This window comes from Ictalurus punctatus, chromosome 12 (genome assembly GCF_001660625.3).
Source record: "Ictalurus punctatus breed USDA103 chromosome 12, Coco_2.0, whole genome shotgun sequence".
NCBI lineage: Eukaryota > Metazoa > Chordata > Actinopteri > Siluriformes > Ictaluridae > Ictalurus > Ictalurus punctatus.
The window spans coordinates 14046191-14064283 of NC_030427.2; the positions used below are offsets into that span (position 1 = coordinate 14046191).

The following is an 18093-nucleotide window of genomic DNA, read 5'->3' on the forward strand; positions in this document are numbered from 1 at the left end:
AAGTGGCCAAAAGCCATAAAACAGCCCGTCTTCCAAACAGTCTCCGAAACAAGGACCTCTCAGTCGCAAGGTGTATGGGAGAAGAGAGAGAGAGATAGATAGAAAGAGAGAGAGAGAGAGAGAGAGAGAGAGAGAGAGAGAGAGAGAGAGAGGAAAATCTACCTAGGGAGTACTTATTAAGGGAGAGAGAGAGTTGGACTTACAGTCACACACTCTGGCATCCCGTGTTGAATAACAAAACAGTGCCACGAAATAAACCTGTGAAACGTTTGGTAGCTTCACGAACAGGAGAGTGAATGGATACTTTCTGCAGCCTCAGTGGCCTTGATCCTCTTTGGGTGAGTTATCAGAACATGTCAAGCATCATCCTTGTGTATTGATTTACATTTTTTATTTAAATATTAAAATTGTTTATGTTAATTATATGATGTCAATAATCTGCTTGTTATGATAAGTGTATGGTAATATGATCACATAATGTATTATTCAGTGACCTTCTGATGCCTCATCACCAGTTCCCATAAGATGCGCATGCACAAGCAACAGAGCCTTGTTCACATGGATATGCACAAGAAAACAAAATGCGTATTTATAAAACCAAAAGTGGAAATTTTAACTGAATACAAACTCACTGTAATGGAAGCAAGTGTAGCTATATAGCCCACATTGATGCACAAGTATGTTATGTTGCTTACATACTGTAATCAATGAAGAACCTCAGTGTTATTTTCATTTTTCACTTTGCAGCTTCTCAAACTCTCAGCATTATTATACTTGACTAAACATTCTTCCTGTAGCTACTATGAATTATTCAGTAAGTTCAGTGTCAAATGTTTGTAGTTGTAAGAAAGTGAAATGTACATCTGGACCTCTGGGTTTTATTTCACACAAATCGAAACAGAGGAAAGAACAATAGAATAAGGTGAAATTCATCTGGTTTGAAAGAAGAAGAATGGCTAAGTCAGACCATGATTTTTTGCAATGCTATGGACAGTTGGAGTTCCAGTACTTTTTGAGATCAACAGCAGATGGATTGGCAAAATTAGCCAAACCAGCATAGCACATGGTGTGCAGATCCATCTCTAGGGCTTAACCACCAATGTTTCCTGGATAGCATTGTACCAATACTCTAAACAACAACAGCAAAAACAAACAACAAAAAAAGCAGTTTGGGATAGAGTCTTCAGTGAATTCAGCATAATTCCAGTAATTTTAGGACATTTCCATGCCTACATGTGGATTGACTCAAGGTTTCTTTAGGAGGAGTGGTGGTTTTGTTTAGCTTATTAATTTAAAAAAACAACAACAACTTTTGTTTTGAAATCAGAAATCATTAAATTAAATAATGGATACCGTTATGTTTCTCATAATGGCATATAAGGATATGACTTCACCACTCTTCTTCTAATCTTCCAGGACTGGAACCAGACATGGTACACACACACCCCTGAACTGAGCGACTGTTTCCAGAACACAGTGCTGGTGTGGGCGCCCTGTATCTACCTGTGGCTCTGCTCACCGTTCTACTGTCTTCATTTGTACTGCCATGGTCGAGGACGCCTGCCCCTCTCACTGCTCTGCAGTGCCAAGCTGGTGAGTGAGTTCTCTGGTAGTCTTTGGTTGGAGGAACCTGTTGTATAGTTAATGCGGATGGCGTCAGGCTCAAGGACAGGTTTAGACATAACAGGGACAGCCATATTAAGCCTTAAAGTGCCAAGGAATGGTGTTGAATGAAAGTATCAGGCTTAGAGACAGCTTTAGGCATTATACAGAGAGCCACATTGGCTACAAAACCTAAACCGGAGGGTGTTGGATGAAAGCAAATGTGGCAGGATGGTGTCCAGCCTGAGGAGCAGTTTCTGGAGAAGGAGATGGCGAATTGGGATGGTAGCCCAGTACCGCAAAAGCTTGTGGGTGAGAGTAACACACTGGTGCTTGTTTGGGTTTGCTTGGTGATACACTGATTTTCACATAGCTACCATATATGCTCAGTTTATGAGTAAAGGCCCATTCACACCAAGAAAGATAACTACAACTATAACCATATTAGTCTCCACACCAATGCATGATATCGTTCTGTTTATTCTAAGCACATTCTGCAGTTATGTACCTGATGCTTTAAATGTGTGAGCTTTTTAAAGCAGGATGGATTCTGATTGGCTGTCAATGTTTTTATCGTTCATCAGCTGGGAAAAAAAATCATTCTGAAAGTGATTCCAATGACACCGTTTCTCTGTGCCATTATCGTTCTAGTTGTGGTGTAGACTCTGCTAAGCTTTTATACTTGAATTATTTTTTTAAAACTATATCTTTATCGTTATCATTATAGTTATCGTCCTTGGTGTGAACGGGCCTTAACAGTTTATTCATCGTTGAAGAAAAAATAATTATGTTTGATAATTTTTTATGGAATAATTTGTAGATATCATAGGTGTTTGTCATGTCTTAGAGCAGCAGGTAAATCTAGAACCCTTAAGGCAGGCGTGTGTGATCTTGTCTGCAAAAAGCCGGTGTGTGGCTGCAGGTTTTCATTCCAACCTGTCAGGAGCACGTCTAATTCCACCTGTTTCCATCAGTTGGCCTTCAATTGACTATCAGGTGTGGCGGCTGAATACTTGGAAAGAAACCTGCAGCCTGACCCCTTTGTAAAGCCCCTTTGTGGATAAGACTGAACACCCCTGCCTAAAGGGTTCTTTGGCATGCCCTTTTGGGAGAACCTTTAAAGATTGTATGTCGAAAATTTCCAACAGAGGGTTTTCCTTTCTGAGAGGGTTCAACCTAGGAAGGCTAGGAAGCCAAACCCAAAACAGCCTTCATGAACCCTTTTTTAAGCTTTTGGTTTAGAGGAATTTGCAGTTCCAGCAGGGAAACTTTCACAGTGTACCTCCGAAAGGGTTAAACGGCACCACTGCCGCCTACAAAAACCATCCTTCCAGACATAATACGTAACTCCTGCAGTGTACTGACCAAAGTAATTTCCGGAAGGATGAGTCAGATGAGTTTCTCACCCAGGTCTGATTTCCGTTCATATCTGTCTCCTATAGTTGCTGGGCTTCTTCTTGGCATCCTTTGGCTTTGTTGAATTCTTCTACATCCTGTTGGAGCGAAACCAAGAGATCCACCGCCACTTCATCTTTCTCCTGGCCTCGATCATACGCAGCCTCACTGTGGTAACTTATATTCCATTACACTGGAGTGTTAATGCTATACATGATATGTTAGACCACCAATCATAACCACTGCCAGGAATGATGGCATGGAAACGATGAACCATAAATCAAACACAGGAAAACACATCCAGGGCTCTTTTAGTAGCTGGATTTTAAAGGTGGTGTTGATGTTTTTGAAAAACTGACAAGAATAATCATTTTGTAAAACGGCCCTGGCTCCACTTCCATCCTCTTTGGACATGCAATATCGTTAAAATATCTCCAATCAATAACTTTTATAAATGACTGAGGAAAAAACTACAGCCAAACCTTTTGACTGTCCTCATTCTAATACATCAGAAAGGTAGCTATCTAGCAAGCTATCTAGCTGTGTTGTGTACATTTTGCACATTTGTACTATCATACATTTGTATGATGTTTTTTTCTGTGAGGTAAGATTTTTGACCCAGACAGTAGAAGATTAAGTTTAAGCTGTGGGATAGGGTTTAGAGAGTTTTTAGATTCTTTAATGAGATTTACATGAGAGAAAAGGCCTCTCTAGCTAAAAATTATGAACACTTATAAATTAAAAATCCTCCCTGAAATCTGGTCATTTCATGTTAGCTATCTGGCTAACAAAATCTGAGGAAGATAAAATCTGGGAAAATAAATGCACACACACACACACACACACACACACACACACACACACACACACACACACACACACACATCTCACTTAAAACTATCAGCAGTCTTGTCAGGCTAGCATATCTTAGTTTAGCTGGATAGTGTTGCTATCTGTTTATTTTAGCTAACTGGCTATGAAAATATGGGGAAAATATATAGCTTTCATTGGTTTGTGTAGGTTTGGGATATTTTCTCTGAGGTAAGACTTTTGAGACAGGCAAGTGAAGATTAATTTTTAGCTGTGAAATGGGTTTTAGAGTATTTCTAGACTCATTTAATGACATTTGGATTAAAAACACCTTGCTAGCTAAGCTAACTTGGCTGTGTTCCTGAGGTAAAAATATAGAAAATATCTTTATCATGTTAAAGATCAAAGATAGCCTTCATAACCACACAAAGCTACGTAAGCTGTAGCCTGACCCAGCACAGACACAGACATATTTATCTCACTGTGGGTGACTTTAAACACGAGTCTGAACTGTGTAGGTTAGCGAAGTGGGTGCACAAAACACAAGGCCACAAGTTTTCACTACTGAGGGGTTTTTTTTTTCTTTTTTGCATCCAGACTACACTCTTGCCCTATCTGTGGTCACTTCAGACACCTAAGTCAACACTGACCTGAGCTATGTGAAAAACAGTGAAAGACATAAACAGGGTTTTTTTCTCCAGTGAATACTCGCTCATCGAACGATTGATCTGTATAAATAGTAAAGCAAATAACTGAAAATGTAGTCACACTCAGGGATATAGGTCAAAAGAATTTGCTCGTAGTTGGGTGACTTATTAACTATGTGCACAAATATTGCCGTTAAAACCTTGAAATACCTTTTTTTGTGTGCTTGCATTTTTTTACCGCCTATATACCGCCAGATATAGATACATGACGTGTAGCGTAAAGCACAAAGCTGAGCACGAGGGTTAACAATCTTGTTCAAGGAGTGAACACAAAATGGGATTTAAACTTAAATTTACAGAAAAATCACATGATTAGTTATTAGTGATGATTATGAACATTTTACAGCTTTATATAACTTTAAAAATCTTAGCCAGTAGCTAGTGTTAGCAGTACAGATTATAAACGTTAGCTATCTGCTTATGTTTGAAATCTTTCTAACAAAATCTATGGAAAAAATGCATATAAGGTCAATGATTTCCTTGCACCTACTTTATTTCCATAAATGAACACAAAGGCATGCCCACATTCACATCAGTGGTCTTACAGCTACTCAGTGCTGGTCTGTTTTTTGTCCATATGGACCCAAAGACATGCCTTCTGCGGCAGACAGAGCTTATCCACTACAAATCTCCACACAGACCTGAAGATCAGACTAATCAAGGCAAGTTCTGGTGCGCCACCAAGTCTGAGTGGTTAAGTGGGCCTCATCTTTTCCTTTTTCCCATGATCAGATCTGTCAGTGCATCACCAGTTATATTCAGGAGCCAAGCAATGCAGATCTCAGAACAACCTCACTCACTTCCCCTTTCTGATTACTAGGTAGGCACTGAGTCTGAGGTTTAACTGATGCTTTAGCTTCATCTCACACCTATTGGCATGTTTTTGATCACACACTTACAGTTTGTAAGATAAAGTGAGATGTACTTGAAAAGTTCAGGCCACAGCAAGTGATTAAGAGATTCCCTGAAACACTTTACTTCATTACCCTGAGGTCAGGAGACTTTGGTTTGGTTTGGAAAAGGCTGCAGTTTAGATTTGGAGGAGGCATGATTAGGAATAGCTTGAAGCCTGATTTTTAACTGTGCTTTACGTAATCCAGCGATTTCCACTGCCTAGGAGATGGTCGGACAAAATAAGACCATGAAAAGATATTCCTGAAATGCCACAGGACGTTTGGGATGAGACAAGAGTGACCTAACATCAGCCTGTATTTTTCTGAGATGGAAAGTGTTGAAGGCTTGTTGGACAAAGAAAAGAAAGATAATTAAAGGCGAAACACAGAATCGACCAAGGCCTTGTTGTACATGTGGTTTATTAGGAAGGCTTTTCATGAACCAGCTGTCGTGGTTGACGGGGGAAATCCCATTATAAACCCGACATGACTGGCCAAGCAGAAATACAGACTCCGGTTTATTTATATGAGGATCTGACCTGAGTCTTGGTCATAATAAAGATACACGTTACAGTTTTAAACAACAGGGACTGAAAAATGAATTTGCCATCCATTTATTAAACTCATTTAATTCCCTTTTTTTCACTGCAACAAGTACATCTATTAAATTGATCTAACTCTAGTTTCACACTGATCAACCTTAAGCAGAATCACAATCGTTGTCAACTTGCTGTAGTGTAAGAGCGATAAAACTCTTTAGAATGTTAAAGGAAAATGATCAACTTCATAGAAACAAGGCATCATCACATTGTTGATTATTTTCCTGTAAAAGCATGTCCTGAGGTTTTATTCCTTCCAAATTTAAAACATCCAGTCAAAATCCATGAGAATCACAATCAATCAACTTCATTATTTTGTACAAATTCAAATGAATAAGTGTGGGAATACGGGTAAGATTTTTCTTGAGTTAATATGAATGAAATCATGTTATGCTAAAAGACACAAATGCTAATTCAATCCCTGAACCTTACCTTAAACAAATCTTTTTCTACAAGTTGAGTCATACAACATGTTGAGAAGAAAAGACGTCCTGACCTATAATTTCCTTTTACTTATCTAAATACTGAGCTCATGTAAATGTGTGGACGCTTTTCAAATTTCACTCATGTATGATTTTGCCTCTCCACTTTTTAATTGTGTCAGTCAGTGTTTTGACTTCATACCCATACTTTCTGTCCTTTTTTCCACCTTTGCTCATGACTCATGTTTGGTTTTTTTTTGTTTTTTTCGTTCAAAGCACATAGTCATTCCGCTGTCATCATGTTTACAGTTATTCCACACAGGATTCAGAATATGAGTCTGGTCCGGTCAGTAAAGCTCAGTTCTGTGTTTGCCAGGTGTTAGCGGTGTGTATTGTCCAGTGGGAGCGAGTGCGAGGCTGCCGTTCCTCCGTGGTGCTCTTCCTGTACTGGCTGCTCAGCGTGGTGTGTTCTCTCGTTCCTCTGAGGGCCAAAATCCAGCTGGCCGTCGAACAGGTGAGAGAAATGACACGCACCCCCAATCTGGGGCATCCATTTCACGGTCCTGTCCTAAAACCCAGCAAGACAACACATTCACATATACCTGTATACAAGCCCTTACACGCAAATGTACATACACATATGTTCAAATGATGTGAAAAACACATATGCATGCATATGCATAAGGTTTTGCACTAAATTCGTCATGTTCCACAGTCACTATTACCAGAGCATTTTTGTGGCAGCTATTCTTACAGAGTTTGTTTGTTATGGTTTGTCATATGAACATATGAACTGAAGTCAAGAACATAAAATGTGCAAGTGTGAAATTTAGAATGATTGCTCAGAATGTTTTAACATACATCTAATTGAATGCTCGCTCTCTTTTCATGAACAGAACATCAGATTTGTGTGTAGGAATGTGTGGTTAAAGATTAATTTCGATTATTGCAATGCAAATATTTTTGATATCGTGACCATAACAAAAGACATCTTTCCAAGTAATGAGCATTTTTCATGAATTCTCAGTCGTATTCCAGTGAAAATATCCCAATAAATCTTTGATGGCTTTCTAAACCTGAGCTTGCAGTTTTGCAATAAAAAAAAGTAAATAAATAAAATACCCAAGCTATATTGGTAAGGACAGATATGCGTTTTTTCTCACTGCCTTACTAAAAAGCTGACTTTATGCTTGCACGAGAGTGAAAAAAAAAGAGGCAGACAGTTTGACTGAACTATATTTTGCGACCGCTCAAACCAAGGCTGACCCTGTTTTGTTCTGTGGCGGGGGGAAGAATATAGTCGCTTCTTGGCATGGTGCGTACTCAGCCTGGGCAAGATGTTTACTCCTGACTTGCTGTTTCACAAATCCAGTGCAAAGTGCAGCCCAGACCTCACACAACATGGCACAGGCTCACCTCTTCCTGACAGTGTGTTTAGAATCACATATGACTGGCATATGGAGTTGGTAAATAACACACTTATTTGGGCTGCTCGACCACAAACGGAGGCTGCTGGCTTCCGGGAACGCAATCTATGCATTACCAGACCATAGCGTGACTCCTTATGTTTACTATTCTTTTCATGCGTAATTCATTTATATAAAGCAGACCATTAAAGACTCTGGTTTTCACCATGATTTGCGTTAACGGTTCAAAATAAGCTTTATAGTATCATTAATGCCAGGAGCACGCCCATCAGCCTGTACTATTGAGCAAGCCTAGAGTCTCAACAGTGTGCCTTATGCAAGTAGGGAATAAGACACTTTGGGAAAATAATCAACGACATGGTGGTGTGATGAAGCGGCATTACACTTGCCATCCTGAAGTTGATTATTTTCCTGTAACATCATGTCCTGAAGTGTTTCATTGCTCTTATTGCACAGCAGTTTTCCAACAATTACAAATATTTTATTTATTAAAGAACGACATGTAGTACTTTTTTATATACATTTATGGTTATGTTTAATGTTGTGGAACTTCTATGAAGCAAATTAACTTGTACCTTTCATTCCCTCGTTCCCTCGCCAGCCTCTTTTAAGGTAATAAGACAAAACTTACCTCTGACTATTACAGAATGCTGACACTGGAGACTCCTTCCATAAGTTTTCAATTCCATTAATTCCGTTAAGATCCGTTTATGTGGAGCATCCGCTGTACATGTCCCTGTGTGAGTTGTAACTTTAGAAACGTTAAAGTATTAGAACGAGCATTATTGCAAAGAAAGTCATAAATATGTATGAATTCATGGGTAGTATACCATAGAATTGCACAATATTATGTATAGGAATGAGATTTGATTGTTTAGATATCTTTGTAGACCATAAAAAATGTGTCTTGGGAAGTCTGTGGTTGTAGGGCGAGAAAGAAATGATGGGAAGCCAGTATTATAGGTTACAATTTGCGATGCACGGTCGTAGAGTACAATATCTTGGTCTGTCTCCATCTCTCTGTCTCTCTAACTCCCTCCTGAATCCCGTTTATTTTTCAGGGTCTCACTCCTGATATCGTGCACTACTTGGCCTTTTTCTCGTACTTCGCCCTCCAGCTGGCGCAGCTCTTCCTCAGCTGTTTTGCAGACCAGGCTCCTCCAGGCAAAGCCATCCTCCAGGTAAGAGTGTACGAGACAAAACAGAGAGACTCAGGGAGCCAACAAGTCATTTAGTCAGATTTATGGAATATACAGTAAGACCACACCCCACTAGCAGAGGACAAGTGCCTCGTAAGTGATGCCTTGTCATTAGTGAGAGCTCATGATTGCTTCAAGGAGGTGTTTTGAAGATTGGTTAACTGGTGAGTCATCTTTAAGAACGAGGCCCTCCTGCCTTGATAATGATATCTACCCATTTTAGCCCAAGACTGCAGCTCAGAGAACCCGATGTCTTGGTGTTTACTATGAAGAATACATGCAAGGACACACACCACACAAAATTCATGACAGAAAGTCTTTAGAGGTCTTTAAAAATAAATTGGACCCATAAACAAACCTCAGTCAGTCCAGGTTCACCTATAGCTTGGTCAATATTGGTCTTTTTTTTGCTCCGTAATAACATTGATGTCTTCTGCATGACCACAGTATTTGTATTTTTTTTATGTCTCCGATAAGAAACATATAAAACTAGACCTCACTAATATCTATTTACGTCTATTTCACGTCTTCATGCTCTCTGGAATGTGAACAATGAGAATGATGAGATAGTGGGCAATAAATGTGCACTGCTAAAGTGTATGTGTGTGTTTGTGTAATGAAGTTGAAGCCACAGACATGGGTGCCACACCCCATGCTCCTCTCATGGCTAAGTCACTTCCTGAGTTATTCACAGCATGCCACTGAGTGAGACCTCCGGTGAAGAAACGTGTGTGTGTGTGTGTGTGTTCATGCCCATGATTGGGTGGACGGGGACGGGCAGAGCTGAGGTCAGCTGCGGGTGGAAATGTGTAGTAACTTGGCCCATGCCAGTCTCTCTCTCTTTCTCTCTCTCTCTCTCACACACACACACACACACACACACACACACACACAGACTGTCACTTACTCACACAGACTCTACTCTCACTGATTTTCTGTTTACTCTCAGCGCACTGTGGCCAGATGCTTTTTTCCCTGCTCACCCAGAAAGTGATATCCAAGAAAGCGATACTATAAAACCTGTACTCTCTCAAAATGCTTTAATAAAAAATCTTTGTTATTGATCTAAACCATATTAATTGATATGATAGTATATAGTAATAGTATACACCACAATACAGCTACAATATACAGTATCCCGAATGAAACAAATAGTTCCACTTATAAACCTGATCATTTGTTTTTTTAAATTTTATTTCAGAACGCGTGCCCTGTACAGGATGCATCATTTTTGTCAAAGATGCTCTTCTGGTGGTTCAGTGGGTAAGCAAGACATCCTCATCCTAATCTGTGCCTTTTGGATGTTTTTGTTTTATGTCAAATCAACTTTTTAGTCATTTAATGCTGCTTAGAAATGTGATTCTGATTAATTTTCTGTAACAGCAACTTGTATAATCATTGATATGGTGAATTCTTCTGTGAGGAGATTATTGATTTATTCAGCATTTACGGAAGGAGTCTCCAGTGTCAATGCTTTGTAACTGTCAGAGGTTTCTGGATAACATGACAAGCTGCATTTCTTTGTTTTATATATAGAAAGAGGGTTGGTGAGGGAATGACTTTTTATAGCTGCTGTGACGCTATCAGGAATTACAAACATTACAAAACATTCAATGTAACTATAAATGGATAAAAAGTATCACATTGTTCTGCAATAAATAAAAATTGCAATCGTTGGCAAATTGCTGTGGTATAAGTAGATTTAAAAACATTGGAACGTACTGCTACTGGAAAGTTTTAGGGTGGTGACTGTAAATCACTCCACCCTAATGTTGATTAGTTTCCTACAACAGCACTCCCCATTGTGTTTTATTCATATTTTTCTGCCTTGTCTATGGGTTTTATGTAGATAAATTGCAAAGTAGGAGTACAATAGGAGTACCCTTCACACTGTAATAGAAAGCCTAATCTGTAAGCATCTTTGTTCATATGTAAGTGTGTGTTTGTGCTTCTGCAGGTTGGTTGTTAAAGGGTACCGCAACCCTCTACAGGCAGAAGATCTGTGGTGCCTGCGTGACGAGGACACGTCCCATAAAATCCTCTCAGATCTGGAAGAGGAATGGACCACAGAATGCACCAAACTGCAGCAGTATGAAATTTTCTATTATCCCTAATCCCATCCACTGTATATCCATACTCATATTCCCATTCAGTCCCAGTAGATGTTCCCATTCAGTCCCAGTAGAGATATTTCCTCATGTTTAACAAATTAGGGTCAGTACATGGGTTCTGGGTGATGTCTGCTTAATAAGTTGCACTTAAAGCGATGTATTTAATGTATTCCATATCAGTGTGTTAAGATTTAACTGCCATGAGACGACACACTTCTGGTCTTGTCTTAGCTAAAATCCACAAGATGTGACATTTATGCAAGTGTTGTAGTTCCTTTTGTTGTTTTGACTCAGATATAATCAGAGCAATCAAATCCCTATCTGAACGATGCCCACTACAGCAGCGGTAAATGGCTCAAAAACGCAGCACAGACACCATTGACATGAGTGGCAGCTTGTTAATACATTGTAGTGTTGAGTCAACTGGGTCATCTTCAAAAGCTCCAAATGTGAGAGGTCAATTGGCTTTTACGACCTGTGGAAAGTAGACGCATACTGCAGTCAAGCAACCCTGTTTTTAATTAAGAACTTAAAAGACACAGAACTTTGTGTGTACGCTAAAGGCTTTTCCTTAGCACATCTACTTTTTTTTAAACAAGCAAAGAACTACAGTTGGTTAAACGCTCATCCTTATTAATGTCTGATGTTTTTTTTTCTTCATCACTAGGCAGGAGAAGCAGCTCAGCAGCAGTGTGGTGTTGGGAACCCGCTTGCCAGATCAGGCCCAGCTCCTGAGGAAGCTGCAGAAGGAACAAAGCTCAGGCTTCTGTCTTTTACGGACACTTGCTCGCAACTTCGGGCCCTACTTCTTGTCTGGAACGCTATGCCTTGTGGTCCATGATGCTTTCATGTTTGCCATTCCACAAGTCCTCAGGTAAGCACAGCATCTGGTCCAGTCTGTTTTTTTTTCTAAGTTCATGAACTTTGGTACGTGGAGGCAAGCTTATGAAAATTCTCCACATTAAATAAACACAGACTCTGAAATAAACTGTCTCCTGATGGTTCAAAGACACATTTTAAAATGTTTTTCAGTGTCCATCTTACGGTTCATGATATCTCAGAAAAACAGGAAGTCACAGTTTGTAGCAGGTGCTCGGCCAGTCGGTGTCAGCCTAGCCAGGGAGAGATTGGGTTGTTTATGCCCACAGAGGGGCAATTATGGCTTAGAGTCTGAATGCTGGTCAGAACCAGTCACCACAGCCCTGTGCCCGGTGTGGACGCGTCTGCTCCAGTGAATCTGAAGCGGAACTGCTGAGGTTGTGGTCAAAAAGCGGCCATGGCAGAAGTACGAGACAACCACCAGCAAACTATGGCAGTAAACTTTGCCCTTTTTACTCTGCATTAAAGACCAAAAGTGATTGTGTCTGGAATTTAGATAGGGCCAGCTGATGGCAAAGAATGCTAAGTTTCTAAAAACGCGTTGTGGTCAACTCAGTGTAGCTCTTGCCGGGAGTAGAGTAATTAACCAAACACTTTTCACCACGTGTTGCTTTCTTGATATAGACTCTTGACCATTTTTGCCTGGTCTGCACTTTTCTCTGGACAAAGATAAGCTTTTGTCAGGCTTTTTCATTTCCTAATGCTTCAATGATCATCCTACAGTTTGATGGATAGATGGAAAGCTGATACTTTGCTCAAAGTGTGCTTAAATGCTTTGTTTTCTTCAAAGGGTCAAAGATAAATACTCTATCTGCCTCATTCGGGGGTTAACTTGTGGTTGGGAAGCCCCTTTGTCGTGTCTTTTAATACGTATAATTTGAGATTGGATATATTAAGCTCTTAACATTAATCGCATGTACAGCAGTGTTGTTAACAACAACAGGTTCTGTCCTAAAGGCTTAATTAACTAACCATTTGATTCCTAGGAATCTTTGTTATGACATCAAAATGACATAGAAGTATATTCACATTTCTTTTCTAGTAAGGATACATGATTTGGTAAGGCTTTAAAACAAGCTAAATTTTGCTTTAATGATCAGACGCACAATCTTTACATAGCAGTTGTGTTAGATGATGAAAAACATTTTGATCTGAAAATGAAAGAGGTGTGAAACATTATTACAGGGTTAATATTATTACCAGAAATAAGCTGTACTGCGATTTACATTTTCATCACATTCTAGCACAGGAGCTCAAATAAACTGAAGCTCTCTATCAACTTAATCCCAAACACTGCAAAATGCATCTTATCTATAACCTCATAATGAGTAGATTTGACGCCCCCCCCAATGTATTATTTTTAATTCATGACCAGGACTCCCTTTATGTTTACTCGGGCAGCTTTATGAACTGCCACAGGTTTTAACCCCTGTCATGTGTTCTTCCTGTCTTGATCCTCTCAGTCTGCTGTTGGGCTTTATGAGGGAAGAGGATGCTCCACTGTGGAAAGGATATTTCTACGCCACGCTCATGTTCCTCCTCTCCTGCATGCAGTCCCTCTTTAACCACCAGTACATGTACTCCTGCTTCACTGTGGGCATGAGAGTCAAGACAGCCGTCATGGGCCTTGTCTACAGGAAGGTAGAAGCTTCTTTGGCAGCGTTGATTTTGCACCTGATTTTTTTTTTTTTTAAAAGCCAGACGCTGTAAACACATGCTCTAAGTTTACTCCCAAGCTGAACTGAAAGCAGTTTGTAGTAGCGAAAATAGCTGGAGCAATTTGTAGAGCAGCTATTTTTGACAAGAACTTACCTGTAAATTTAACATCTTAAACTTAGTTGACAATTACAGTGACTGAGATTTAACCCTGTGGTTGATGTGGTATAACACAATTGTACCACAGAGTATACAGTACAGCATCTGGGAGAAGAATTAATAACAGATAGGGACGGAATAAACACAATAGGGCATACTGTTATAGGAAAATAATTCCTGACGAGGTCCAACGTAAAGCCAAACTGAAGTGCACCATTTTCCTATTACAACATGAAGTGTTTTATTCCTCTTATACCACAGTGATTTGCCAATGATTGCAATTTTAAATTTAATAATAAATGACACTTTGTGCTTTTAACCATTTATAGTTGCATTTAATGTTATGGAACATCCTCGAAACAAATTCGTTTCTGTTGTCAACACCATTTTAGCCTCCATAAACATAATCTCTTTTTTTCTCTCTTGAAGTTAATAAGAACAAAATATATTTAAAAGTTTAAGCAAGGAATGCTAAGTTTCTAAAAATGCATTGTCGTTAAAGAACTGTGTTGTGATCAACTCAGTGAAGCTCTTGCTGGGAGTAGAGTAATTAACCAAACATTTTGCACCACATGTCGCTTTCTTGATATAGAATTTTGACCATTTTTCCCTTGCCTGTACTTTAATCTGGCCAAAGATAAGCTTTTGTTGGGCTTTTTCATTTCCTAATGCTTCAACGATCATCCTACAGTTTGACGGATACATGGAAAGGTGATATGTTGCTCAAAGTCTGCTTAAATGTTTCGTTTTCTTAAGCAAGGGTCAAAGATAAATACTCAAATACTAAGGTCACAATATGATCAAATTCTGACCAATGTCACATTGGACTTCCTAAGTGATCGCTTTTCTGTCTGTCTGCCCTCTCTGTAGTCTCTGGTGATAAACAGTGCGGCGCGGAGGACATGTACGGTAGGAGAGATTGTGAATCTGGTCTCGGCTGACACCCAAAAGCTCATGGATTTTGTTGTGTACTTCAACGCCGTGTGGCTCGCTCCCATCGAGATTGCCCTCTGCCTCTTCTTTCTCTGGCAGGTGAGCTTCTCAAGAGGTTTCAGTTTTCACCACAAATGTGTTATCATTTCTGATTTGTAATCATGAACCTTAATTTCTTGCACTGTTCTTGCATCAGCACCTGGGACCATCTGCTCTGGCTGGCATCACCACGGTTTTTCTCATCTTCCCTCTAAACGGATTCATCGCTAAGAAGAGAAGCAAACTGCAGGTGCTGTAACAGAGACGCTGGATGAATTAAATAAAATGAAATAAAGCCTTTTGGGTACACAGGTCAAAAAAGGAAGGACTGCGGTCCCAGGATATTTACACTAGTTACATGTTTATATAACTTCAGTATCACACGGTCAGCAATAAACAGATTTGCCTCAAGCTGTCGTCTGCTAGAAACTGTGCCAAAAACTTTAATAAATCAGACAGTTCTGGGATTAGCTGTGCTCAGGTCAATGAAAAACGAAGCAAATCATGAATTTATTTGAACTAATTTCACATCTCCAAACCATAATCCTGGACCGGACGAAGGGTCAGTGTTAAAGCACCACAGCTGGTTCAGATAGCACAGCGAGCACAGAGCAGAGTGTGGGTGTGTGGCTTGGATTCAAGCTCCTCATTCCTTTGATGTCTCTACGTCTCCGTAGACGGGAGACAACCACATTTATTCGTCCTTTTGAAAAGAGCAGATGCTTGCACCCTGGGGCAAAGTTGAAGTCGTAGTACTTTGGTTGTAACCTTGGCCCGTGTCTATGTCTGGACCTTCTGAGTTGCGAGACACTGGCTGACCCAGTTTTCTAGAAATATCACGTCATAACTGTAGGTTCGCTTGTGATAATTGAGATATATACTATATTTATATAAAAACCAGGGAATGTGGTAAAACCAAACCCAAGAATATCTGTGATTAAATAGTGGACATTTAAATATTTTAGCAGACCGGAACTTTTTGCCATGATTGTCATTATTCCCACTATTCCCACTTACTATAAAGAATCAACATTATGTTAGCACTGTAAACCCCAACCATCCTGAATCTCCATATTTCAATTTTTTTACATTACAGGAGATCCAGATGAAGTTCATGGATGGCCGAATCAAGCTCATGAATGAAATCCTGAATGGCATAAAGATCCTGAAGTTCTACGCCTGGGAAAAAGCTTTCCTTGAGCAGGTCTTGGGTTACAGAGAAAAAGAGCTTCGAGCCTTGAAGAAGTCCCAAATCCTCTACTCAATCTCCATCGCTTCCTTCAACTCTTCGTCCTTCCTGGTGTGTAGCAGAGTTTATAACTAATAATGATATTAATAACCAGCATCCACCATTTTGCAGACATTACTATGAAATTCAGCAGCAATACAATATAACCGAGTGCTTGTTTTATTTTTCCTCCATGCTCAGATCGCCTTTGCCATGTTTGCCGTGTACGTACTCATAGATGAAAAAAACGTGTTGGACGCTCAGAAGATTTTTGTCTCCATGGCACTCATCAACATCCTAAAGACTCCTCTGAGCCAACTTCCTTTTGCCATGAGCACCACCATGCAGGTACCACCATCTTTACAAACAAAAGTGTCTGGATCCTCTGCTCCACACATTTTATATCAGATTCTTATCTTCTGATGTGTCTTGTAATATCACAGGCCGTTGTCTCGCTCAAGCGTTTGGGGAAATATTTGTGCCAAGAAGAGCTAAAACCAGAAAATGTGTCCAGGGATACTTTCAAGTCGGGTGAGTTGTACAATACAACATATTTATATTAAGGTGCTATAATATGCACAAAGTGTTTAGCTTGGCAGATTAGTCTCTGAACGGACGTACAACAGAATTCCATGGCCATGTGGCAGCATCGTGCCACTTCCTGTTCATTTTGGGAGAGTTAAAGAGAGTGAGAGACAAATGCGGAGAGAGAGAGAGAGAGAGAGAGAGAGAGAGAGAGAGAGAGAGAGAGAGAGAGAGAGAGAGCGAGCGCAATTAGAGGCGCAATGCAGCAGCCCATGCTAGACTGTGATTTCAACACAGCCTTCTATTTTCATGAAACACAAACACATTTTGGCCCAGCGTACTGTCAGTGTGTTTGCAGACAGCTCGTGAAAACTGCTATTTTGAAGATGATCCTAATTAGACTGTGCGTAATTAAGGAGAGGCTTTGATTCCACAAGCTGCCGGAGAGGAAGTTTACTTTCACAGACACTCCTCCCTCTGCTCTCACCTTAATGGTCCCCATACACTAGAACAGCATGTACATGTACGCTTTGCACACGTTTGGGGAAATGCTACTGTGTAAACACCAGGCTGTGTATTATAGAGGACTTGTTATTGATGTTTCCTTTGCTTTCTTTCTCTCTGTTGTTTCACTCAGATGAAGAAGGTGTCGTGGTTGAGAACGGGACTTTCAGTTGGTCTAAAGACGGTCCTCCATGTCTGAAAAGGTACAACGATAGTATATGTAAAGAATAAAACAATCAGGAGCATTATGTTGTAGGAAATAATCAATAATGTGGAGTTACATTTACCACCCAGAAGTTGATTATTTTCCAATAAAGGCACATCCTGAAGTGTTTTATTCCTCAATTTGCTAAAAATTAAAAATTTTATTTATTACAGAATGGCACATCATATACTTTTTTTTAAATCAATTTTTAGCTACATTTAATGTTGTGGAACATCTATAAAGCTAGTTCATGCTATCTCTTACATTATTGCAGCTTTAAACATTTATTCCTTTACCAGCTTCTATTTTCTCTCTCTAAGTGAATAAGACAACAAAAAAAAAAATGCAGAAGCCACAAAGCCTTCAGTCCTGTGTCTGAAAGGTTACAGTTTTACCTGTACCAAAATGCTAACGCTGGAGAATCCTTCATAAAATGTTACATATATGTTAAATGTCTCCGTACATATTCTCTTCCATACACATTCCTAGAACAAGCACAGTAACATAAACCTGTGATTTGCCTTGCAGCTGGAACTACTGTCAGAGCTGCTGTCATAGTGCTGTGGTATAGGTTTAATGAATGAATTATCCTATTGCAATTAGCAGCAGTGTGTAAATATATTTATGGTATTTGTAGGATCAGTGTTAGAGTTCCTCATGGTGCATTGGTTGCAGTTGTTGGCCACGTTGGAAGCGGGAAGTCTTCCTTGCTATCCGCTATGCTCGGAGAGACAGAGAGAAGAAGTGGTAGTGTTTCTATCAAGGTAACAATAGATGAATTAGAAAATATGTTAAAGTTT

The 18093-nt window shown here is 39.7% G+C and overlaps 1 protein-coding gene across 1 annotated transcript in view; it reads left to right on the top strand.

Moving 5' to 3' along the window:
- Positions 1–18093, top strand: part of abcc6a (ATP-binding cassette, sub-family C (CFTR/MRP), member 6a) — a 27101-nt gene continuing 9008 nt past the window's right edge. The window contains exons 1-16 of the mRNA XM_017482021.3: positions 1–338; positions 1417–1593; positions 3045–3170; positions 6805–6942; positions 8917–9036; positions 10256–10317; positions 11012–11143; positions 11833–12039; positions 13508–13685; positions 14730–14891; positions 14989–15081; positions 15928–16131; positions 16261–16407; positions 16503–16590; positions 17222–17291; positions 17931–18057. Of these exons, the coding sequence (XP_017337510.1) occupies positions 297–338; positions 1417–1593; positions 3045–3170; positions 6805–6942; positions 8917–9036; positions 10256–10317; positions 11012–11143; positions 11833–12039; positions 13508–13685; positions 14730–14891; positions 14989–15081; positions 15928–16131; positions 16261–16407; positions 16503–16590; positions 17222–17291; positions 17931–18057 (2073 nt within the window). The 5' untranslated portion in view covers positions 1–296. The remainder of the gene's footprint in view (positions 339–1416; positions 1594–3044; positions 3171–6804; positions 6943–8916; positions 9037–10255; positions 10318–11011; positions 11144–11832; positions 12040–13507; positions 13686–14729; positions 14892–14988; positions 15082–15927; positions 16132–16260; positions 16408–16502; positions 16591–17221; positions 17292–17930; positions 18058–18093) is intronic.